This window comes from Charadrius vociferus, unplaced genomic scaffold (assembly GCF_000708025.1).
Source record: "Charadrius vociferus isolate BGI_N301 unplaced genomic scaffold, ASM70802v2 scaffold15, whole genome shotgun sequence".
Lineage (NCBI taxonomy): Eukaryota > Metazoa > Chordata > Aves > Charadriiformes > Charadriidae > Charadrius > Charadrius vociferus.
Genome location: NW_009650064.1, coordinates 6,752,205 through 6,777,276, shown reverse-complemented (window position 1 = coordinate 6,777,276; position 25,072 = coordinate 6,752,205). Strand labels below are relative to the sequence as shown.

The window sequence follows — 25,072 nt, the reverse complement described above, 5'->3', positions numbered from 1 at the left end:
TCTCCTGGAGAAACTGGCTGCTCATGGCTAGGATGGGCATACACTTTGCTGGGTAAAAAACTGGCTGGAAGGCTGGGCCCAGAGAGTGGTGGTGAACAGAGTTAATTCCAGGTGGCAGCCGGTCACAAGTGGTGTCCCCCAGCGCCCAGTACTGTGGCCAGTCCTGTTTAACATCTTTATCAATGATCCGGATGAGAGGATCGAGTGCACCCTCAGTAAGTTTGCAGATGACACTGACCTGGGTGGAAGTGCTGATCTGCCTGAGGGTAGGGAGGCTCTGCAGAGGGATTTAGACAGACTAAATCGATGGGCCAAGGCAAACTGTATGAGTTTCAATAAGGCCAAATGCTGGGTCTTACACTTTGGCCACAACAACCCTCACCAACACTACAGGCTTGGGGAAGAGTGGCTGGAAGGCTGCTCAGCAGAGAGGAACCTGGGGGTGTTGGTTGATAGCCAGCTGAACATGAGTCAGTAGTGTGCCCAGGTGGCCAAAAAGGCCAACGGCATCCTGGCCTGTATCAGGAATAGTGGCTGGACCATGTCCAGAGAAGGGCAACGAAGCTGGTGAGGGGTCTGGACCGCAAGTCCTATGAGGAGCAGCTGAGGGAACTGGGGTGGTTTAGCCTGGAGAAAAAGGGGCTGAGGGGAGACCTTATCGCTCTCTACAACTACCTGAAAGGAGGTTGCAGAGAGGTGGGAGTCAACCTGTTCTGTCAAGTAACAGGTGACAGAACAAGAGGAAATGGCTTCAAGTTATGCTAAGGGAAGTTTAGATTGGATATTAGGAAGAATTTCTTTACTGAAAGGGTCATGAGGCATTGGAACACATTACCCAGGGCAGTGGTGGAGTCCCCATCCCTGGAGGTATTTAAGGGTCATGTAGATATAGTGCTTAGGGACATGGTTTAGTGGTGGGCTTGTGAGTGTTAGGTTAGTGATTGGACCAGATGATCTTATGGATCTTTTCCAATCTAGGAGATTCTGTGATTCTGTGATACTTTACCCCTAGAGAACTGCTAAAAATCCCCTCAACAGAGGCAGTTTTGGGCAAACACTCAGCAAGCTCGCTCCTTTCCAGAGCATGTGGTGCATGAAAGCTGCGCAGCCCAAGATGGGGAACCCAGTTCTCACCTTTTTAGTGTCACATTTTGTTGCCTTCATCATCAAGGAAGATGAGCTGCCAGGCTGGAGATTTGGCTTTTCTGAGCCATCTGCAGGCAAAATGTAACAACTGTACCTCTACCTTGAACTCTGCAGTGTGCCCACAAAAAACAGGAGAAAAAAACTACAATTATGCCCAAAATGTAGGATCATAGAATGGTCGAGGTTGGAAGGGACCTTGAAGATCACACCCCCTGCCATGGGCAGGGACACCTCCCACTAGACCAGGTTGCTCAAAGCCCCATCCAGCCTGGCCTTGAACACCTCCAGGGACAGAACTTCCACAGCTTCTCTGGGCTATCTGTTCCAGTGCCTTACCACAGTGAAAAATTTCTTCCTAATATGTAGTCTAAATCTGCCCTCTTCCAGTTTGAAGCCATTCCCCCTCATCCTATCACTACATGCCCTTGTAAAAAGTCTCTCCCCAGCTTTCCTGTAGGCCACCTTTGGGTACTGAAAGGCTGCAATAAGGTCTCCCCGAAGCCTTCTCTTCTCCAGGCTGAACAACCCCAACTCTCTCAGCCTCTCCTCATAGGAGGCCACCAGAAAGCAGGCCACCAGCCTGCTTTCTGTCCCTGAATGCAGCATTTCACTTCTTTTCTTCTCCAAAATTGGGGTAAGGGTATTCATCTACATTTCTAAAGTGTTTTCAGGCTAAGGGCCAAATACCTTTTTTAAGAATGATTTTTTTTTATTTCTGTCACCACAACCACATTTACACATGAGGGATACTGTACACTCATAGCTTTGAGGCTCCGAGTGAGCCTCAAAGCATTCTTGCTTTGTGATCCTAGGTTGCTAAGTAGCCCATATTCAGAGACGTAAGGAATCCTCACTGTACTTGTCATGTAGCAATCTTGTCCAGCATTCAAAAGTATTTTCTCAACTTGAAAAAATTCTTAGGGATTTCCCACTGAGGCTCAAAGGCAGTCATATATTTTATTTATTTTATTACAAGGCATGTAAGTAAAAACTTGCATATCTGAAAAAAGATATTAGATAGAAAACAGTAATAAAATTAACATTATTCTCTTAAGAAACTTGGTAATAAATACATTTCCCCTCAACATTAAAATGTTTGTTACTTTGCACAACAATAAATACAGCTTAGCTCTGGCATAGAGAAAGGCCAAGGCTGGATACAAGAAGTCCATGTGGTGTCTTAAAAAAAGCTCAGGTGATTTATAAAGGTTTGGCATCTTGCACTTGATGCACTTTGATACAACTTGCACTTTAATTTTAATTTTACTATGATTCTTAAACAGTCCCATAATATGAAAATATGAGAGGAAAATTTGCTTGATTATAGGTTTTTTCCTTTAAATATTTTCAAAGTAAGAGATGTGTAAACTCATTAAAACCAATCATTGAAATAAAATTTTAAAAAAGTGTCTTGGTGGCTATTCTACAAAAACGCAGATTTTTCAGCTGTGGGTGCTCAAGCCTGACCAGCCAACTGGCAAGGGACCATTCCCCAGTCTGTTCATCAATTCTTGACAGTTTTAAAAAAGAAATAATAATAACAAGGAGAAAGAATAAAGAGTGTAGTATTCATTTCCCAAGTCATGACAGTTTGAGGTTCTTACACTATTATCCGAAGGTGAGAGGAAAAACAAGAGGTATATTCCAGAACACTTCCCAGCTTAACTTTGGGCCATTCTGGACTATACTTTTCTTTTAAAACTACCAACAAAAAAAAAAAAGAAAGAGAGATATTTCCATGCACTGTGCTGTTCTTATGCCAGCACGTATCATCACAATCACAACTGTGAACCTAAGTCACTTTGATAGCCCAATCTAATATAGATTGATTGATTGTCCCACGACATAGTTAGACAATGTCCACAAAATGCCACAAGCTCTGGCAGAGTCCAGCGTTCTTAAAGTACCGATAAGTCATGGCAAGACTTGGACTTGAGTTTGAAGGCCATGTTCTTGTTGTTCTTGGCAACTATTTTGCCCCAAAACCTCCTGGCTTTTTTCGGGATGCTCTCTCTCCGTTTCTGGTATGCCAGCCGCTTCTCGTTCTTTTCCTTGCTGTCCCTCCGGAGCCGGACTTGCCGCACGATGCCTTCAAACAGCTCTTTCACGTTGTGCTGCACAGCTGCTGATGTCTCGATGAACTTGCAGTCAAACACGACGGCGCAAGCTCGTCCCTCTGCAAAATTGCAAGGTGGACATGTCATGGGGCATCATGAGCAGGGGGGAAGAAAAGTGGCCTCAGGCTACCACGTTCTGGGGAGCCAGCACCACCGGGGGAGTTCCTCAAGCCTAATATAGGCACGGATAAGTCCTTAATCACCCGATGCCGCCTGCTAGCCTATGATTCATCTGCTCTGTGTCACACTCCCTGCCCAACGAGGGGGGGAAGCCCAGTCCCTGCCATCGGCTGTGAACGGAGCTGAGGCTGACCGACTCACAATGAGGCAACGAAGGCTGAGAGGTCAGCCATGACTCAAAACCACCTGGTCATCTTACGTGTAGACTCCCTCAAGTCGCATTAAAGGCTGATGACAGCACCCTCCATGCACACAGCACAGCTGTTGTTCCCACAGGAGGCAGAGCCCATCCTCCTCTGAGGGTCATGGGTGTAAACCAGGGTCTTGGGACAGTAGCAGCTTTGGTGTGAACAGACACATGTTCAAAACCCTTAAATAAAGGCAGAACTATGCCTATGGCTTCAGAGGTACATCTGAAATCATAGTTCTTATCCTTAATTACATGAACCTAAGCTAAAACTTGACAGCTGTCTTTCACACACAAGCCAATTTATTCTGTCTTCTGGCTTGCTGTGAACTCATCACCAAGATGACTAAAATGACATGAATGCACCAGCCAACTTTCAAAAGATTTTTCAGCACTTCAACTGGGGCAACTGTGACAGGGGCCAGAGGAGCCACGCACATCCCCAGTGGAAAAAAACATCTAGATCAACTGGGAAATATAAGAGAAGAATGGCAGCAGAATGAAGAAAATGTGGAGTGGAGGAACACACGTTTCTGATGGGCCAAGATGAGATCATCTAATGCATTGCTGCATGTTATGTTGCGTCACCTAAACCTGAGGGAAAACTCTCCAAGAAGAGATATTACTGACTGCAGACCTTGGGAGCCGGCAGCAGCTTTCCCAGCAGTCTCTCTATTCCTATTTATGGGCTTAGGGCTCCCCGAGCTTTAGGAGAGTGGCACAGGTTGGTTATTCTTTTGTATGCAGCAGTGAGGGCTGTTTCAGCATCCCAAAGCAAGGCAGCAAGGAGACCTCTCCTGAAAGGTGCACAGTTCCTGCCCAGACTACAAAGGGTGAGAGGGAATTTTAAGTCATAAGGAAGGACAGAGAACTGGTTAAAAGAAGAGATAATCTTCGGCGGCTGAATAAAGGGTGCTAAACATGTTATGCATAAGCACATATTGGAAGCCCGAAGGGTTTCCAGCTGTCAGAGATATCACATACTACAGTGGCCTTGCACTAGGAGCTGGAGGGGAAGAAATTCAAGATGCCTTTATGATGGTACTTAACAAATTTAGGAAAGGGATTATCTGACATGTAACAGCATTACCAAGGGAGGCTTAAGGACCTGGCAGACCCCTCCCACTCCTCTGCCCTCTGTTCCAGCCCTCTGCTGTTTTATTGCTCTTTTATTGCCCAGTCCTGATCACAGTGTACTCCCTCAGCCAGAGCTCCCCATTTTGTTCCAAAGCTACTAGGTGACTCTTGATGTTTACCTCATTTTTATTCTCATCATTTTCCTTACCTGCCACTGAAACTTCACGGCACCTGACAAGGTCACTTTTGTTGCCAACCAAAATAATAGGGATGTCTTCTTTCTGGCGTGCCCTGCGGAGCTGTATTCTGAGTTCCGAGGCCTTCTCAAAGCTCGCTCGGTCAGTGATGGAGTAGACAATCAAATATGCGTCTCCCACTTGCATGCAGTGGTCTCGAATCCATTCTCCCTCACGCTGTTCAAATGAAGCGGTCAGACATCGTTATGCCCAGAGCAGATTTTACTTAGAAAGTATAACATTAGAGAATCCAAATACATTCCTGCGGTAACTGTAATGGGTACAGTTTGAATCACAGTTATACTAAAAGTAATTCCAATGCGGTGATGGTATGAATACTTCACCACAAAGGAGGGCAAAACTTGCCTCAAATAATTCATTGTGCTGGCTTTAGACTGGAATGAACATGATCTGGAAAATGGCTTGAAAGTTTTGTTTTATCATTAAAAAAATAAAGAAGGCTTGTGCTTCTCAGGCTCACACTGCAGAGCTGTCAGGCATGCTTGGCTTGGTGTGGGGTGGGGTTAATCCCATATTTTCCCTAATGTTGAAGTATGGAAAACATCTATTTTCTTTCCCAAAAGATACCTACTTTTGATATTAGCAGTCACTCATATGCACTTTTCTTTTGGCATTTAATTAAAACAAATTAAAGTACCTTATTATCCCACATGTCTAGCAGTATAATGGTTGCACTTTCCCCATCCACCATCAGAGTTCTTTCATATGTGTCTTCTGGAAAGAAAATCAGAAATGTTAGTAATATATTATTTTGTGGCATCATGTACATTACAAAAAAAAAAAAAAAAAGAAAGTAGTTGAATATGTATAATTTGTTCACAGTTCAAGTTATTGAGCCAAATTTAATGCTGGCTCACATTCAGTTCTTTCCCCATTTCCATCAGCACTGAACCTGCCCCCTGTTCATTACTGGTTGTCTTACTTTCCATGATATATGAAGGAGGCTGAAAGATCAGGAAACGAAATGTTCATTATTTTGGCTGATATTCTCTTTATCTTATGTGGGAGAGAGAAAATAGAACCAGTGGAAGAAATAACCAAATGCTGAACATTTGCCCCATGGGAGCAGCAGAGTCCAGCGAGGCTGAGTAATGGAAAATATTTGCTTTCGCTTTAGCAGGGACAGTTTACGGGTGAACAGTCACTGCTGCTGAGAGCAGTACAGCTAACGGGCTACCAAGCGATGAGGACAGGGCTTTGTGAGACAAGAGCTGGTGAGTTTTAGAGAGGCTGAGACTTCTGATGTGTCCTAGTTCTCTCCCATTTTGTGGCTTGCCACTCTATCTTTGATGTCAAAAAGCAAAGGAATCAACAAACCACAGAAGTTCAGTTATTTTGTACTGAGGCCACAAAAATTCATACCTAGATTATAAACGCCATGTGACAAAGTTCTGTTTAGATCTGGGGGAGCTGTTCCCACTCCTAACTTCTATCAACCCTTGCTGTGAAATCTCAGTCTAGCTTCTGCTTCAAATACTACTCTTCTTTCTTTCCCCCAAACCTGGGAACATTTGGATGAGCAATACAGGGTATGGACCCATCTCTAGTCTTGCGTTGCTGGTCAGTGAAAAATGCCAGGCTTTGGGCTTCTGAGCAAACCATCCCTCTCACTGCAGTGTTTAAGGGGTCTGTCCCAACCACGCTTGTAGGCAGACCTGTGTCTTAACCCTTGCCTCATAAAATTTCTGTTGGGCATTAATGGAGTGAACTTCCCCCTAAATTGTAATCAGAGCCTTTCCTTCAAGCCAGGAATCTACATCCATGCAAAGGAATGAGACCCAAATATTTCACATTTAAAATAAAATAAAGAAGAGGACAGGCTTGATGCAGCTTAAAATGAAAAAGGCAAAGCTACTCAAGAGGAGTAGTTTTGCTTTCAGGCCCAATAGCACGACACTTGTGTTCACAAGTTAGATTGATCTTACAATCAGTAGTAAAGCCAGTCCATAAAAGCAGTTGTATCCCCTCTGTGAGTTGGCTACCCTGAAACCATTCTCTCTTGTGATTAAAATTTCCAGTTTGCAAGCTAAAGTTTGGAGAATAGTTTCTTCAACTGACCAAGCATCTGTGCAGGAACAAGCTCCATATACACCAGAGGACAACACCCAGAGGATTGCTTCTCCCCTCTGTTGCACATGGAGAGGCTACAAATATGTAGTCACACTCCTCGAAAATATTATGCCCAAATGGTCATATGCAGCACTGATTTGCACCTTGGTCAATCCTAAGGAACTTCCATAGGATACAAAGCGCCCTAAAAGCGAGCAATTAGTTCATCTCATGCTTATTTCAAAGCTGACACTAAAAAAGGAGAGATATAACAACAGCGAGTTTTTCAGTGCCTCAGTAGAGCTGGCCTTGAAAAATCTGTCACTGCTACACTCCAAGCAATACTGCTGGGAGTGCGAATGAGAGAGGAAACCATACGGCTTTGCATGGAGGAGAAGAAAACTATCTGACTGGGGTGTGCAAAGCAGATCAGCTGCGTTTTCTGACTGCTTGCCCAAGTTCTAGTTCTTGCCCAACTCTAGTTCGCTGGCGTATCACTAGGAAACCTTTTATCAGAGATACTCCAGGCTGAGGAGCTGGTGGGATTACAGGAAAAGTCAGTGGTAGAAGCTGAAGACAAAGCACACCTGAATAACTGATTCAGAGCAACTGCACCGTGGGGAATGTCAAACACTCCAGAGGCACAAAGATCTGTGCCCCCAGTCTGTGACAGCAAGCAAGGAAAATGTGGCTCCAACCTTCCCAGTGCTGGGCTGTGTTAAACCCTGGGTAACACCTCTCCTAACTGGAGAGGTACAGACACCAAAAGCTCTCCTGCCTGTGCATCACTGAGGACTGGAAGAGATGCCCAGAAACTCCCTGTGCTTAGCGGTGGCACCGAGGGAGTGCAAGCAGGAGAGGGAAGGGGTACGGGAGAGACGAGGAGAGTCCTGCACACTGCGAGCAAAACCAGTCTGCAACTGCATGTCCTCTGAAGGTGACAGCATCTGTCTCCTTAGAGCCACAGTGGATTTCTGTTGCAGCACAACCCTTCCACATCTACACCTCACACACAATACAGCTCAGGGCTCGGTGCCACAGCTTCACCTTCTGCATGGAAGTGATCTTTAGGGTCACTTTGACCACTTTGCAATCCGAAAGAAAGCAGAGGAGGATAGCAAGGAGGAAGCATTAAAGAAGCACCTACAGCTTGTGCCTTTTCCCCATGTTTGGGCAATAGGAATTTTTCTACACTGCTGAAGGACTATTTTTTTTTTTTGTTTTTCTTCTCAGGGAACTCATGCTGGGCAAGGAAATACATTTTACTCAAACTCTGTACCGCCTACGCTGAAGTAATGCGTTTATACAGAAAGGCTGAGATGACTTCTAATGGCAAACATTTTGGAGCTGATTGAAGGACTCAGCAGTGGCTTTTTCTTTATATATTATGTCTGAGCATTTCATTCTCGTAGACCATGAGGACCTGCAGTTGTTTTCTCTCCCCCACAGAAAGCTGGAGTCAGCCCCATGGAGCCAGCGGCAACACAAATGTTGGACCAGCATGAAAGCTGAACCGGCCTCCTGTGTAGCATCATCACAGGCAGGAATAAGGCAGCTTCCAACAAGTATTTTGGCATGAAATAGCATGAGAATCCAAATTGTTCTCTTTCAGAGACTTTCAATCATTGTTGGTGAGTATCTTACTCATTTTATTTGCTTTCTTGTTCTCTTAAGAGAGATGCATGTGTTGAATTAGTTTTGATGATCAGACCCAAATATTTATTACCTCCATTTTTGATTAAATGACCTCTCTGATTTTCTGTGCCAATTACTACTGGCAGGACTGACTGCAAGCAAGCACAGACACCCTGGGGCATAACAACCTACCTCCCAGCACCTCACAGTCGCTGTCGATGCTGTCATGCACCCCCGCAAAGATGTTGGCTAACGAGGACTTGCCTACACCGTGCTCCCCGATCAGCACCACCCGGTAGCAATTGCTGCCGGACTCAGAGGAGATGACGGAGTCAGACGACTCCGAGGACCAGCTCCTTCTGTAGTATTCATCAGGACTGATGGTGTATCGCTTCTGCGGGTTGTATTCATTGGAGTCTTTCTGGACCAGCAGATTCTTTCCATCAGCAGGGATGCTCCATCGCTGCTGCTGCTGCTGCAGGCTGCTGTTGTGGGTGCGACGCATGGTAACGTTGTTGAGGGTCATTCTTTATCCTGGTGAGAAATAGGGAAATCACAGGGGTTACTCCCAAAGCATTTAGGAACACATTAATGCTCTCATTAACTTCAAGGCAGCACATCCTGCTCTTCTATAGGAATCTAGTATACGACAAAAGAAAAATGAGACTTTCTGCACTCTTTCAGAGTTGTAGTTGGTACACAAATAAATATTTCTAGTTAGTGAGTCAGAGGCTTTTTCCTAGGGATGATACCATCCTCACATGTTAAATCCTGTCTTTGTTTAGCCTTTACGAGTTCACAGCTGTGCTAGGTGCAGCCCAGCCCGGGAGAGGATGAGGCACTGCAGTGTCCCAGGAGGAAAAGAAAGGGGCAGTGTTCACCAGAGCTGTCTTATACGGGAGCTGCATCCCTGCTGAGAGGCAGCCTGTGGTACAGGCAGTACCTATGGGTACTGCTCCCCATCCTTTGTGCTTAACTGGGGGCAAACAGAGGCACCGGTCCCAGTTGCCTCCAACTCCCAGTGCAGCTGAGTGTACAGCATCTTTCACCTTGTCCCAGTTAAGTGCTGAAACTTTTGGGAAAGCAATAAGAATCACTCGCTGCATCCTTAGACAACCCTGGTATAAGAAAAGAACCATTCAAGCAAGTCTTGTTATGATGGGGTGGATTTGGGTCTTGTCTGCAGCCGGGAAAACAAAGAACGACTCTGCTTCAGGCAGTGGTTGGTAAGAGGGAGGACACAGGTCCAACAGCTTTTCTGAGGTGGTACAGGTTCTAGCCGCTACAAGAGGTAGCGCTGGGAAAAAAGCTCATAAATTTATAGATATTAAATCAACAACTTAATTTACTGCACAATCAGCTAGATAGGTTCACTCTTCTTATCTAAGCATGGCTTTTAATTACATTTTACTCAGCAAACTCTATTTTGCCTTGCTTGGAGGCAGAGGACAGTGATGTCATTCTCACGGGCCAAGAGCTACCATTTTTAGGAAAGTTACTTTGATGCATTCCAGTTCCCAAAGTGACAGTTATTTAGACATTTTGCTTTTTGCCATATATCTGATGTTTCTTGGCTCTTGTCTTCATATTAGTCAATAGGATAATTGTCCGTAAAAGGCACCCAACCATTTTCCAACCTGAATAATAGGTAGAAAACAAAAAAACGTACAGCAAAGCATCAAAACAACACGTACAAATTGCTATTCCTCTTCACATAAAACTGTCTGAAGACTTCTGTGAATAAAAGCACAGCAGGACATAGGACAAATATACAGCAAAAGCACACTCTAACTGAACTTATTACCACATACGCAATATTTTCTCTGTGATGCACAGTACTTAGGGGCAAAATGAGATCATTTGCATGGTCCTAGTCCCAGTAACTTTGTCAGTAAGAGATATATCTAAACTAGAAATCATGCACCAAGGCTGCTTCACGAACAAAATGAAATATTTACTGCGGTTGAATTTTAAAATGCATGTTTTCCTCGCAGTTTCCCCACTGAAAAAAACAGATGAGAAAAGCCAGCTCCAGTTCATCAAACAACGGAGCCCAACTCACAACCTGCAATAAACAGTCATTCACTAAACCATCACAAACACGAACATTTTACGATTTTGCCCCTAACAACTCATCATCCTTCATTAAACAAAGCCGAACGAGTCACACACGCTGCCTTCCAAATTCAAACCCTGTACTGCATTTAGCTGTCTGGGTCTCTAGCGTTTACAGTAAAAGACTGCATCCGAATCAACACTGCCTTACTTCTGCCGGACTCCTCCAGGCAGACGGGTCCTTTGCTCGCGCTGCCCTTCTCTCTCGACGGGCTGTGGTACGCTGAGCTGCTCGGCTGAAGTAAATCCTCTCCTGCTTTTAGGGCCGCCTCTTTAATTCTTTCTCAGCAAACCTGGTTTATATTAAGCCCATCTGATCAGAGACAGGGCTTTTCCGTGACGTGGTTGGCCTTTCCATACAACAGCCAGCCCCCAGCTGGGAGGAAGCAGACATGCAGAAGAGCAAAAACTTGCAAACAATCTCGAAAGACTTACTCAAAATCATATGATTGTCTTAATATTGCCAGTAAAATAAACACATTTGGTTCTTGCGTGATGAAAACAGGAAAGTGGAAAAAAACCAAAATAATACATGCCGTTTCACCTCACTCGGTTTTTCATTCAAATGTTAGCAAAGATAATGATGTTTAAAAAACTACATAAGTTTCATTAATGCATAAAATGCTGTACATGTATTATGTTGTCTGTCTGCAAAATGCACTTAACCCTCTGCTGGACAAAACATTTCTTTGGAATAAAATATCTGAATGTTATTTTGGAATTATCCTAAAATTAGGAATATTATTCTGTTGGGGTTTTTAAAAAAAATAAAATCTAATAAATACAATCCTGTTTTTCTCTGTCAGCCTCCAAGCAACTGCACCCAGTTTTCTGAACTTCATAATCAGCTCTCACTTCTGCTGCAACCCTTTACTAACAGGGGCTTGAAAAAACATCCAACTACAAATTCAGTGTTACTCCAGCTGGATGGTGGCAAAGATGCATCAGGACATACAAAGTCGGAGTAGCACAGTGCTGATTCTGTCTGCAGTTCATTAGGAAAAATGAATATATAGTGTACTTGCCACAAACACAGGGTCCACTCCTTAATTTTTTATAATCTCATAACTCATTGGCAGAGGAAATTTTGCCAGAAGGAAAGAAAATCCAAACCTGTAATGTGTTCCGCCGAATGACACTTCCAACAACATATGCAAAATATTTATTGATTAACAGATAAAGAATAATAAACTTTCACAGAACTACTCAGTAGGGGTACTACAAGTTATATAAAAGCGTATGGAAACTCTATATTCAGCCTTCAATTATCCAGATTCTGGATTAACTATGATGAGCTCAAAATCAAGCTCCTACAGATTTCCTTTATATTTACAGTCCCCTAGTTACTCTATCAGCCCCTGAGAACAACGGGTGACTAATTCTTATCCCACAAGTAGGAAGTCTGAACAATTTCGCTGCTGAGCAGGGGCAAGAATATGTTTTTTCCTGTGCCCATTCTTCTCAGTTATGGGCGAGCAAGCCTTTAACTGACAACACACCTTTATTAAAGGGAGTGGTGATATGCAGAAAACAATATTTATTGCTATGATTGCTGTCTAGCCCTTATTTCTCATTCCTCCACTATAAAATTGATTGGTTTTCCCCTGAAAAAACAGACCTTTACAAAATTCTTTGATTGAAATCTGCTTGCTTTGTTCCCCCTTTGGCTTTATTGCAATCCTGTGTCTTTCATGAGGATTTTCAGGGACCTCCTGAACCCATTCTCAAGTTCAAAGAGCCAAGAGCATTTCCCAAAATAATATGCACTCATTAACGTACATGGAAATTATTCCATGGAGAACTGGACAAAAATACGTCCTGATTTTCCTTCACCTGTGTTTCATTGCTTGGCAGCAGCTGAACTGGCCCCAAGTCCTGCATCTCCACCTCACCCCGTCCCTTACACAGCATGCTCCAAATCTCTGCTGCTGTGTGATAATCCCGATGTGCACACAGGGGCACGTCCCGCTGCGTAGGAGGTACAGAGCTGCTGTTAATGCTTACTGCACAAAATAAAACAACATCTCTGTCGGGGAAGGTTTATGTCATGGCCAGTGGTTTGCAACAAGGAGCACTTTGCTCTTTTGCTGTCGGCACACTCAGTCCCTCTTCTGATGTTGCTCCGGGTTTTTTTGCAACATGCTGGAAATCATGAAGGAGAGTGGGTGGCTGGAGTACTGTGTTCTGCACCTCGGGTTCACTGAGCTCTCTTTAAGTAGTCTGTAATTTGTCACTGCAAGTAAAAGAGCAAAATCTGTCCACCACGGGATTGGAGAGATTTATGGCCAGATTGATCTCAGCAGAACTGTAGGCTCTAATGTCTCACCCAAATGTTTAACGTATATCATAGTAGAAAGCATAGACAGCAGAAATAAACCAAAGTCAGAAAAGCCTTTATGTTTAGCTATGGTTAGTGTTAGATCAGGAATTGCTAGACATCATCTTCCTTATCCTCTTCATAAAATTCAAGGCAGACAAAGAAAGCACGGCTCTCCAGCGACCACACAATATATCTCTTCTATAAAGCCATCCATAAGGGTTGTCCTAACCGTGGCACGAAGTGATCGCACTTGGGAAACTTGTACGTGTGTTTGCCATTGTACTGTCTCTTCTGAGGCTATTTAAGTTTTCCAACTGGACAATTAACTCTCCAGACCCCATTCTGAACTACTTGTCCACCTCTGCATGATGAAGAGCTCTTGTTGCTCAGGGAATGCCTTCAGTACTCGTTAATTTCAATCACTGTATCTGTGGGGAAAACTTTTCCGTACTTATTTTAAAGCTGGAGAGAGGCGCAGGAGTTTCAGCCTCCTGGTACTTATTTACAAGGGAAAATAGCGGGTTGATCAATGAAACGTATGAACTGAGCCCTTCTCAGTAGGGCTGACTGTAGGCTTGGATTTCTAAATACAATCCCATAGACCGATGGAAGCTGATGCAGTCCTGGACAGCTCAGCCTTCTTGCACTCTTCGCTGGTCAACACTTTGGCAAGTCAAACTGCCCGAGACATGGGCACAAGAAGAGACAAACCACAAGGCCGGGTGCTGTCGTAACACATACGAGTGCTTGGGTGTTACTGCCTAGTACAACATTAAAACTCAGAGCGATTGCTTTTCGCTCATCTTATCCATTCTCTGCTTCAATAATCATGTCTTAAAGGAATGCTCCTTGCAGCCAGGATGAAGTAAACATCGCAGAGTAACAGCTCTGCAATCCTTCTCCAGCCAGTTACGATTAGACCAGGTGATGCCCAGGGCAATTAGGCAGAAATTTTCCATTGGATATAAAACAGCAGTGCTTTTTAGCTGACACTTAATTAGCCATTTTGAATTTATGTATATGAAGGCAAAAGTAGTGTCTTAAATCACCTTCTGGCATAAGGGTCATGCGTAGAATTGGCCTGAAGCAACTCAGAGGGGGAGGGAAATGCAAGGGGGAAAAAGATCCCAAAAAAAGCAGGAAAAAAACAAAACTCAGACTGATTTTAATAGAAATTGAATGCAGAATGTCTGAAAGTGCACTTTCTTCCTATGCATTTAGCAGAAGAGCACATCTTCACTTTTCCCCTTGGAGGACCTGACTTAGTGGACCAGCTCCCCACCAGTGAGTTGCCTGTGAAAGGCAACAAATGAAGTCCACCGCCTTCCTTTCCTCCACACCATTGCGGCATTTCACATTTTGCTCTGTCTCACATCCCTCAGCCCTGGCTGGCCCTTGGTATCTCTCAACCCCACCAATAGCATCGGCTATGGACAGAAATGGATTTGGGTCTAGACACAATTCTGGGCTGGATAGTGCCGGGCACACCGGGGGTACCCGCTGTTACTCTACGCCTTAGGGGAGATGCTCCAGTGTCACCATGGGGCCATTAGCTTATTTTACACCAACTCACACCCACAGCTTTGCCTTTGCCTTTCCTGCTTCACACCCAATGACTGGGTAAGAAGTTTCATGCTGAGTGAAAAAGGTAACAGGGATAAAATACTCTGAAATTGGGAGGTATGAGGTAGGAAAACGAAGGATTACATGCCTGAAGAGAACTACTGAGGGTCTTAAGTGGGGGACAAGGCTGAGAAAGACACACAGAAATAAGGAATAAAAAAAACTTGGATTTTTTTTTAAATGGAAACAGTCAGGAACACCTGAAAGTGTTCCCCTATCTAAAAAAGGCCACTGAGGAGGAGATTTGGTATTCTATTCCCAGCAACTGCTTTCAGAGGGTAGCAAATTTGTCCCATCTTCTTTTCTCCCACACCACAGAAGCATTTTTACAATTTGTAACTGAGCACTGAAAGCAGAACACGATCCCTTGGTGACGGAGCACAAGGATAGGGAAGAAGCACTGATCTGTACTTCTTGTGTACAACATAGCAGTAAAAGCCAGCATTAGAGCTCTCGGGGAATAGGATTGCCTTTAATCAGCTACTTCATTAGAGAACCCCTCATTAGTCTATTACGTGCAGATAATCTGGATTCTGATGTACCAAAAGGAAGGCACGCTCCATAACTGTGCACTGCAGAGCCTTGGCGACTGTAATAGGTGTCCAAAAGCTATTTTTCCCATTAACACTTTAAACCAACACAGTTGAATACTCAGCAGGGAGTGAGAAACAAGCAGCCAGAGGAAGTAATGCAGTTCACTTCATAATAAAATATAAGTTACTTTTTAGTCTAGTTAACTGAAAAGAAAAACAATTAAAACAACTATCAGCTGTGGGGGGAAAAAAAGAAGAACAATGATAAAGAGCAAATGGCAAAAATGGATTATTTCAGTAAGAGTTAATTAGAAATAGGACCACCTATTTCCTACCTTTGCACTGAATGACGTTAACGAATGATGCTGATAATTGTCCAGGGAACGGGATTAAGTCATGTATGACATAAATAAATGTGCTTTTCAAATGGAATCAATGCAAATAAAAAAAATAATAATAGTACACTAATAATAGTAGGATGTGAGCTAGCCATAAATTTCTTCGAATACTGAGCTAAAAAAACCTTCAGACAAATAGCACCAGCACAGGCCATTTTTTGCAGCTGGGATCTTCGTAGTACATCACAGTCCTCAGTGCAATCAGGTTTGGGAGCCACGGTCTCCTTTGCAGCTGTGGGATCCACAGGTTTCAATAACTTGATTTTGTAACACTAAATCACGGTGGTAATTCAACAATAGGTAACTTCTGCATCACCTAGATTAGAAACTTTGGCAGGATAATCTGGGCTCCAATCTTCAGAACTGTTGAAGGGAGATCCAGAATTAGAAACTTTGGCAGGATAATCTGGGCCCCGATCTTCAGAAAGATCTTTTGCTCCAAAAGCAATTTCTTCTTTACTGTGGTGCCCAAGACTCAGACCAAGTGCAACCAACAGTAACCAACAATACTCAGGGGGGCTGGGTTATACTGTTCCAACACACACAAAAAAACCAAAGAAGAAGCCATCAAAATCCCACCAAGGAAAGCAAATTTACTTCAAAAATATGCCACGTGGTGGCCAGAGCTTGACTTTCAGCTCCTGATTGCATTTATCTGCAGGACAAACCTGTCTGGGATGGGAAGGGAGCACCGCTGAGCTCTCCATCTCACCTCGGCTTGCAAAACTCCCCCTGGTTTCACATCATTAAAGGCTGTTTTGGGCTCACTGTCTGGGTGGAGGAATCTCACCTGTGGGGCAGGGGCTGTCATGGGGTCCTGGGCAGGGTCGGGAAGCCCTGAGGTGATGGGCAGTTTGTGGGTGCCATCAGGGCCCCAGCACCCACTTGGTGCACTCCTTGAGGAAAGGTGGTGGCACGTGGTTGAGGGTTGGCTGAGGCACAGCTGAGTTCAGTCAGGCCGGTTTCAGTTGAGGTCACGGTAGGGCTGTTATTCTTATCTGCACCAGGAGAAAGATGACGTGTAAAAACACACAACGCATGATGGTGGCTAAACCAGCTATGCTCTTCTTCCAAAAGAAGATCAGGCCACAGCTGGGGTATGGCGTCTGGGTATCTCACCCCTCCCCAGCTCTCTCTTTACTGCACGGTCGACTCACAGTAACAAAGCCACAGCTAAATATGGTCTGCTCGGAGGGAGTCAACAGCTCTCGCCTTTCCCCGTTTACAGTATGGTCCATCCAGTGCCCCTGGTTCGGTGCTCGGCTGCCCGCTCGCCCCACCAGCACCTAGTAAAGTGATGTTTCATGCGATTGCTCAGTGATTCACCGCCTTGTTTGGATTTTCTGGCTCCTAGGCTCATGTTTATCAGCAAAACACACGCTCTCTCCAGAGTCAGGCTCTAAGCGGATTGGAGCTGTACAAAATACCTTTGAGCGAGATGCTCTACATGGTCAGGCATAATTAATGTCTATTTAATTGAACAATGGCACCTCTTTTATTTACACGGCTTTACTCCCATGTCTTTCAGCATGTACTTTCCACTTTTCCAAAATGGAAGACGTGAAAATGAACATGTAAGTGAAAATATGCTGTTTATTTTCTTTTTGAAGATCTAATTCTTCATCTCTGTTGTACTGTGCTCACGGCAGGACAACTGAGCGCCAGGCCCTGCAGGTAGAATTCACTTCACCTCATTTAAACCACTTGCCTCTGTTCCCAGAGGGAAGCAGACAGCGTTAACCAGGCAGCTCCAGGGTGATTCATCCAACACAGGTTGCCTGAGTCATGGAGATGCCTCTCTCCCCGCTGACTACACAGGGATGGGGATGAGTCTCTCTGCACTAACACCAGCCTTAAACTGCACTGTCTGAAAGCCAGACTGGCAGTCAAATGAAATGAAGAAATCACCAACAGCCTAAAGGCTAATTTTTACCAGTGCCTTTTTAGACGGGCAATAAGACAAGGTTTAAGATGTAATCATTACATATGCAACGCTGAATAAAACTATCCTGCTTCAGTACAGGAGATGTACAAATGCAGAAGCAACTAGGCTGCAAAACAGTACATGTGCCATGTTTGGTGTGGACCGCAACAGGGGTCTTTTCCCAGTGGCTGCTGGGACACCCCTGGGGAGGAATTACTTCTGTTGCCACCCGCACTGACTGAGCACCAGCTGCTGTTTCTCCACAGCCTCTGACATACGGCAGCATGGCTTGTGGTGGCTGAGAGTTTTCTGCCCTGCTTCTGCCAGCCAGTGCATGCTATCACTCTGCACCACCACGGACACGTCCTTCTGCATCCCGCCAGCCTCCTGAAAAAAGGGAGATCACAGCCAGCACGGTTTTCAGGGAACATAGTCAATAAAATACCAGCAGTTACAATGCTGTCAGCTTCAATCTTACTCCACAAAGCCAGTTCCTTGGCGCTGAAGGCTTTCACGTTCCTGTAGGAGCCAGAAAGGGGTGGTGCAGTTAGAGCAGGCTCTTCTCGAGCCCTCTAGCTGGGACACACACATGCATGCACGTATGTCCGTGCTTAAGCTGCTGGATGACCTCCTACCACCACCACTTATTCGCCTTTTGCTTTCTCCCTGTTTTAATAAAATTTATTCATTTTGAAAGCAGGCAGTAAACACAGGAGCTAGGCATAATAAAAAAGCCATCGTTAATAACTAAAATCAACAATTTTGATGGCTGGCAGAACCTTTAATACTTTCACTGCGTTGCCTCCAGTGCAAATCATGCATCTGCAAAATGTACATCTCTCTGATAATGTATGGGACAGCACCATCCTTTCCAGAAGCAGTGGACTGCAAGGTCTTTGTCACACATACTTTTCCTTCTTCATGGTAATTAACACATTATTGAATGCTTTCTGAGCATTTTCAACACTGAAAGCTACTAAAGTTTCGCATTAATAAGGGAGGACTTGTTCTCATGAAGCCAAGGACACTGAGCGTGCTACTGATTCGAAGATGTGATTGGCTAGAAAAGGGAATGTCCATCAGTTCCTCAAGCACTTTCTCAGGTGAGCTGCTCAGACATGCATTGTTCCGGTGAAGAATAAAATTAGAGCAACTGGTAGGAAAAAGCCTCGATTTCTCGAGCCTGTGGAAGTAGCTGCAGCCCTGGCTTTCATAATTCCTCTGTGTTGCTGGAAGTTTAATCAATGGCCAGGCTGGCAGGTTTAGAAGCTAAAAGAAAAATAGCTAATTCAAAGTCACAAGCTCAAGGAACATAATTCTGGCATGACTCATAAACTAGATCTGATTGTTGATGCTCTACAAATCTCAGTTCTATGTAGCTCGCCATTTGGCCAACGGAGCAGAGCGAGTGAGCCGGCCGCACAGCCAGGCTCTCCCCCCCGTCGCGCTGCCCGCTCTCTGGTGGATTTTAAACAGTCCTGTTGCATTGTAAAGTAAGACCCAATGTACTACAAACACGGACTGAGAAGATAAAACATATCAGAGCGAACAAAGAGAGACATGAGGGGGAACAATATGGACACATCCCATTGCAAAAGGCAGAGAAAATATTTTGATCTCCTAGTTACAAGCTCAATCCAGTTCGACTTCTGACCCAAGACTATGCTGCCGGCAATTACATCACGGCTGCTGGGTGGTATAACGCTGCCTCCAGAAGCCCTTTGCCTCATTAGCAGGGTATTCACAAGGGCAACGTTGGCTCAGTGAGTCAGTGGAGGGAAATGGGCTCCTTCAGAAGGGACGGCAGAGCGGCTAAGGTAGCCTTCGGTGCTGAATTGCCTCCTGCGCTCTCCCTCACTCGCAGCTTAAGGAAAAGATGAAGCTAAAATGAGCAGCACCGTTAAGGGACAAAATGTTCTTTCATTAGAGAATCACATGGAAAAACTCTGTCTGACAGCTTACCTGAACCTCTTCAAATATCTGCTTTTATGAAATGTCTCCTTCTCCTCTCACACTTGTATATATCAGAAATCTCCCTTAAAATAAGTCGAAATTAAGCATAAGTTAGACTTAAAGAACATGCCCAAATTATGTAAAGGGAAAACAGAAGTGAAAGTCCACATGTTCCACAGGGGTTGAACAACTTGTGCCCCATATACCTGCACATTTCTGGTTCAGCAAACCAGAAACAACACAGGTGCCTGGATGCTTCTCACACTTCGCCCAAAGAACAGACCACATCTACTGCCTTGGCTACCTCGGATTCCCCCTGCTGTCTGCCCTCACATTGCAGAAGGCCTTCAATAACACCTTTGGATTATTTTCTGATTAACCATGTGATTAATGTTGTCATTACATGTTTTATACCACTTGTTGTTAACCTTCTAGCTGAGTAAAAAAATAAAAACGGAGGAGAGGAAGAGGGGTTGAGAGACAGAGAGACAAAGACAAAGGTGTCCTGCTCTCAGAATAGCCCTCTTGAGGTTGTGCAGGTTCAAGCACTGTCCCTTATTTGAAGATGTTATAACATTTGCAGAGCGTCATTTACAGTTTTTTATATTGCTGGCATCCCAGGAAAGTGCTGTCTTTAGAAGTCCTTAGACTCCCAGCTCCCAGTGTCTCATACTGCTTACAGTAATGTGACCACATTAAGGAGCCAAGCTTCTTCAGCCCAAAACAACTAGGAGAGATCTAAGAGCTCCACCACTTCAGCTTTCCAAAGCATTCCTCAACCATCAGTAACGTAACAGTCTTCACCATGGATTTTTACCTAGCCTACAGGCAGGGGAAGCCTTTCTCCAGCTTTCTGGAAAAAAACAGAAGTTTCCCCATGGGTACCTTGGCTCTGCCGGACTCCAAAACACTTGCAGCTCTACCTGAAGTATCAGCTTCCCTGTTCACGCTGGGGGCTCTGGAGCAAATATGTACACTCGTGCGCCATTTCTATTCAAATTCAGCAGAACAGGGAACCCACGCATTTGATCAATTTCAGGCCCAAAGTCTGTATAACTGGGAGAGGATGTGGAGGTGAAGAGAGCCTGCATTAACAACTTTTTTATCTATGATGAGAGGAGAGATGAAATGAGACTACTTCTTCCCTAGCCAGGAAGCAGTCAAGTTCTGGAGGTATCAGACATGAAATGTAACTTTCTGCGAAGGTCATACCTGGCTTGCAAGCAGCTGGTTTTCAGATTATTTTATTTTCCATTTCTGAAGAACACCGGGAAGTACTGTTCACAGTGAGGTGAAAAGTTCCTGAATTTTAGAAAAGTGCACTAAAAGAGTCATGGAAGTGAAAGGACAAATTCTTAACACACAATGTGCAGGAAGTGAGTTATTTCATGGGGTTGCTCCACATCTTGAATGTATGTGGCAACACTCCGTTCCTGGCCTCAAAACTCAAATTTCACCTCCAGACCATGCCAGTGCAGCTGCATGCAGAATAGTCCCCTGCTGAAGTTGCTGCTCCACCTTCACCAAATTAGCACCCAATACTAGGGGACACGCAGCTGCCTAGCCCAGGCTTGGTCTAGAAGCAATGGAAGCAGAAATCACATATATTTATCCTTTTTAAAAATAACAAAACCCAGTGACAGTGACAGAGATAGTCATGGCTGTAGACTGACAGCCACACCAGCTCTCTACATCCTGCAGCAAAGCAAAGGATAGAGCAACCCTAAGTTCAGATGTGAGAAAGCAAGATATAGTGCCTTGCAGAGTCAAAGGCAATGCGCTGTCTCTAATATTAATTCCTAATTTCATTAGAGCTGCACAAATCACCTGGTAGTAACCTTCTTGTTTATTTGAAGTCTGCGTCACTACTTTAGTTATTGTCTTTCCATGATGCACTTGTGGAGTGTGTACTTCCCTGCAATGAGAGCAGCAAGTTCCCAAAACCCACCTGTTTAAGTGCACAAACTGGGTTTCTTGCTCTTGGGGAAAAACTGATTTATCAAACACAAACATACATGGAGAAATTCCTGAGCAGGTTGAAGAGACCCTCCTGCCTGCTGTCACCTCGCCAGCTGCAGCGGAGGGAAGGAGCTGCCAAGTTCAGAACCACATCAAAACCTTCTCGACTGCCATAGGAGCTGCCTCCTGTAGGGCTCAGGCAAGCCAGGGACTTCAGCTGCCACCCCAGATGGGGAACCTGCAGGAGGTCACAGCTGACCCAGCCTAGCACAGAAAATTTGGAGGTCATCATCACATTGTAACATATTCAAGCCCATGTGGCCGTAAGTGATAGCAAGCGTTAAAAAGCTTAGCCCAAGCTTTTATTTAACACAGCAAGTCTGAAACATCTTAACAATATAAATAGCCACAGTTAATACTCTGTGTTACCCAACGGCTGAACCAGGTTATAGTATTTTTCAGTTTAATTGGGGATAGCCCAATATATAAATAGGTTGTGGTTATGTTTAGCAGGGTACAAGGATTAGAGACCGGCTTAATACAGAAGTAGATCCTGATGGACCACTTAGGAAATAGAAAGAGATTAACATGACTATAATAATAGAGCCCAGACGCAATGACGAACCAGCGCATAGGGGGTTTCACTAATTAGGGATGTTTATCAATGACAGTGGTCTGACGCCTCCGACGTTTATGTCATTTCCCATGCTAAGACAAGGGCATCCCTTAAGTATTATGACACAGGTAAATACTCCAAGGGAATAACACTAAAGATTAAATTATCGCTGACACTAAGGGCATATGCCAGGTATTACATGGTGCGTGTTGTACTCCTTGTCCTGCCTCTCATTAGCCAGGTGCTCCACCCGGAGCAGCAGCGCTTGGCTTTCAGTGGTTGTGATGTACAGTTTTATTCAGACATCTGGAGCAGTTCTCCATACCCTTTAAAACAGTAAAATGATATGCATATAGCACAGTGCTTATGAGGAATATTGGAAAAAGCACGGAGATTATTAGAAGAAATCATAACTGATGTGGAAAATATTGCTAAAACAGTAATTTGCTTCTAACTATTTAAAAGGGCACTTCTGAAACAGTTAAAAAGTTGGAGATTGAAAGAACTGGAAACAACATCAGTATTATTTGACATATACAGTCAGAGATCAGGCTTCATTGTGCCAAGCACTATACAAATATATATCAAAAATACAGCCCTGTCCCAGGCAACTGTCAGCCTTGTTATTAAACTAGAGACATGGAAAACAGAAGGAAATAAAGAGAGAGCTCTGGTCAACAGGAAAGGCAATGGCCAGAGCAAATCAACATCACAGCAGTCATCAAATATTTGCAGAATAATCAAAGGCTTTTATGTAGACCTTAACAGAGGACGAAATAGCTCTAAGGTCCATAGGGATCTTGTAGGCACAAGGGACAGCACAGGGAAAAGTATGGAAGAGTGGAAACTGTACATAAATTCTCCTTCATTGCTACAGAAAAGAAAAGAGATTTTCTTTGGAGCACAGTCGAGTACATTTCCTGACAGAATTCTAAATAGCTTTGGGGCTTTCAGCATGCCTTTACTTTGCCTATAGAATTTATCATCCAGTTTCAGGCCATGTTCATTATTTATGACATAAGACAACATTTGGCCTTAGACAGTCTGTTTGTCTGAGTCCTGGTTGGTTTTCTCAAAAAAGAGAAATCACTGAAAATAATTAACTTGCTCATTTTAACATTTCTTCTTTTTTTTTTCTTTTTTTTTTTTTTAAATATTTAGCATCTTAATCTGAATTTCCAGAAGTAAACAATAATTTCTTGATGTCTTGGTGCCTTAGTATTTTCTTCGATTCTATTTTTTGATCTTGTATCAGAGAAAAAACAGTGCCTGAAACCTAGGTTCTTATCAAGCCTATTGAGCTGGGAATGAAAACCTGTGCCTGAAAAAGTAAAATCCTTTATATTAAAAGACCAAAGACTTGCCTATGTTAGAACATAATGAAATATGAAAAGAACCACAATGGAAAAAGTGGAATAGATTTACAGTTTTAAAATAGCACGCATGATACAAAAGTTCATGGGTCTATTTAAATTTCAAGGAAAAAGCTCATGGCTTTTTTCATTAATGAAGAATGCATTCATTGTGGGTTCTAAGTGCCTCAATTTAGAAGTCGAAGGCGGTTTTTATTAATAGCACATGTAATCCCGACACAGGAGATTCCTGTGGCAGATTCATTTGCTCCTTAAACAGGCACCCTTGGCATCAGTAGGAAAAAGGGCTGAGTAAGAACTGCTTGTCAAGGGGGGCTCCCAGTGACAGCGGGGTCCCTGCTGGCAGTGCCACCTCACTGCTGTCTCGTGGGCAGGATGGGCACGCTGGTCGTGTCGCGAGGAATGTGTATCCTCTCTCCTCTGGAAGGAGATCCCACACAGAGACAGGCACAAGCCACGATGGGTCCTGGGTCTAAACATCTGGGGGAGGAGGACCCCAGGATGCTGTGCTGCTCAAAAGTACAGACACAGGCATTGGGAGGGGGAGCGAACATGATGCTCCGAGGAACGCAGGGAGGCAAAGGCCACCTTGATGGCTGTCACTGGCAGTAGCTGACAGCTTTTTTCTACTTCACCTTGTTTATTCCAAGAACTCCTCTGACATACAAGGAACGCTGGCAGAGTGGGACTTGACACCGTCACGGCGGTCTCTCTGGTTACTATGTATGGATTCAGCTCATCTCAGCCTTTTCATGGAAATAGTTTGTGTGAGCCAGGGAAGAAGTAAAAATATATACTCCTACCACCTTTCTGAGAAGGCACATAGCCACCAGGAAAACCCTCTGTCCTGTACATCTTGGCATTGCAGTAAAGGATTAATGAAAATAAATGTCCCAGAATCCATCTTATCAGGAGCCCAGGGAGATATTGTGTTTCCCAAACTCGCAGATGCCCAATCTCTTTGGAGAAAGCTGCCTCCCACCACGTGGCCAGCTGGTGCCACCGAAACAGAAGACCATGGCTTGGGAACTGCAGTGGGCAGCCAAGGATGGTCAGAACCGCACACAGCAGCCCAACCCTGCAAGAAAGGGATGGCATTAGAGAGCCCTGAGGTTAAAAAGAAACCATAGGTCCAAGAGGCATCTGAAAACTCTTGGGTAAAATCTTTAGAAAGGCAAGGAAGAGCGAAAAAGCAAAGGGAGGTTTTAAGAATAACTTACGCAATAGCAGAGCAGTGGTGAAAGAGAGCCCAGAGCTGCAATGACACATCCGTCCTTCTGACTGTCTTTTGAAGGAATTTGAGGAATGCCCAGAACGAGTCTGAATACTGTACAAAATACTGTGCGCTTTTTTTTTTTCCCCCTGCTTGTTATAAATTTGATGCTCAAGTGATTTCTGGCCCAAAAAGAGGAATTCCAAGCCATCCTCAAGGTAAAAGGGCAAAAGCCCTCATTACCAGTGGAGTCTGAAATGAGCTACGGAAAGACTAAGACTAACAAATGATAATTTCCAGCTGCTGATGCTTCCAGTACGCAGAACAGAGCTGCCACAAGCCATGACGGCTATCAGGAGAGGGGAGAGAGATGCCAGGATTGCAGAACACCTTTACA

The 25,072-nt window shown here is 44.2% G+C and overlaps 1 protein-coding gene across 1 annotated transcript; it reads right to left on the bottom strand.

Annotated features, from left to right (window-relative positions):
• Positions 1-2,132: 2,132 nt before the first annotated feature.
• Positions 2,133-9,190, bottom strand: GEM (GTP binding protein overexpressed in skeletal muscle). Its single transcript, XM_009891848.1, has 4 exons — positions 8,841-9,190; positions 5,602-5,678; positions 4,916-5,120; positions 2,133-3,322 (listed from the first exon to the last, which is right to left on the bottom strand). The coding sequence occupies exons 1-4, from the start codon at positions 9,172-9,174 to the stop codon at positions 3,045-3,047; spliced, it is 894 nt and encodes a 297-aa protein (XP_009890150.1). The 5' UTR covers positions 9,175-9,190; the 3' UTR covers positions 2,133-3,044.
• Between the last annotated feature and the right edge of the window lie 15,882 nt (positions 9,191-25,072).

What these genes read in the sequence shown, in the direction of transcription:
- GEM (XM_009891848.1), bottom strand. Translation starts at nt 9,174, where the DNA reads ATGACCCTCAACAACGTTACCATGCGTCGCACCCACAACAGCAGCCTG. An exon ending in TAGACATGTGGGATAATAAG is followed by an intron (nt 5,121 to 5,601) that starts GTACTTTAATTT and finishes TCATTTGAACAG; the next exon opens with CGTGAGGGAGAATGGATTCG. An exon ending in CCGTGAAGTTTCAGTGGCAG is followed by an intron (nt 3,323 to 4,915) that starts GTAAGGAAAATG and finishes GCAATTTTGCAG; the next exon opens with AGGGACGAGCTTGCGCCGTC.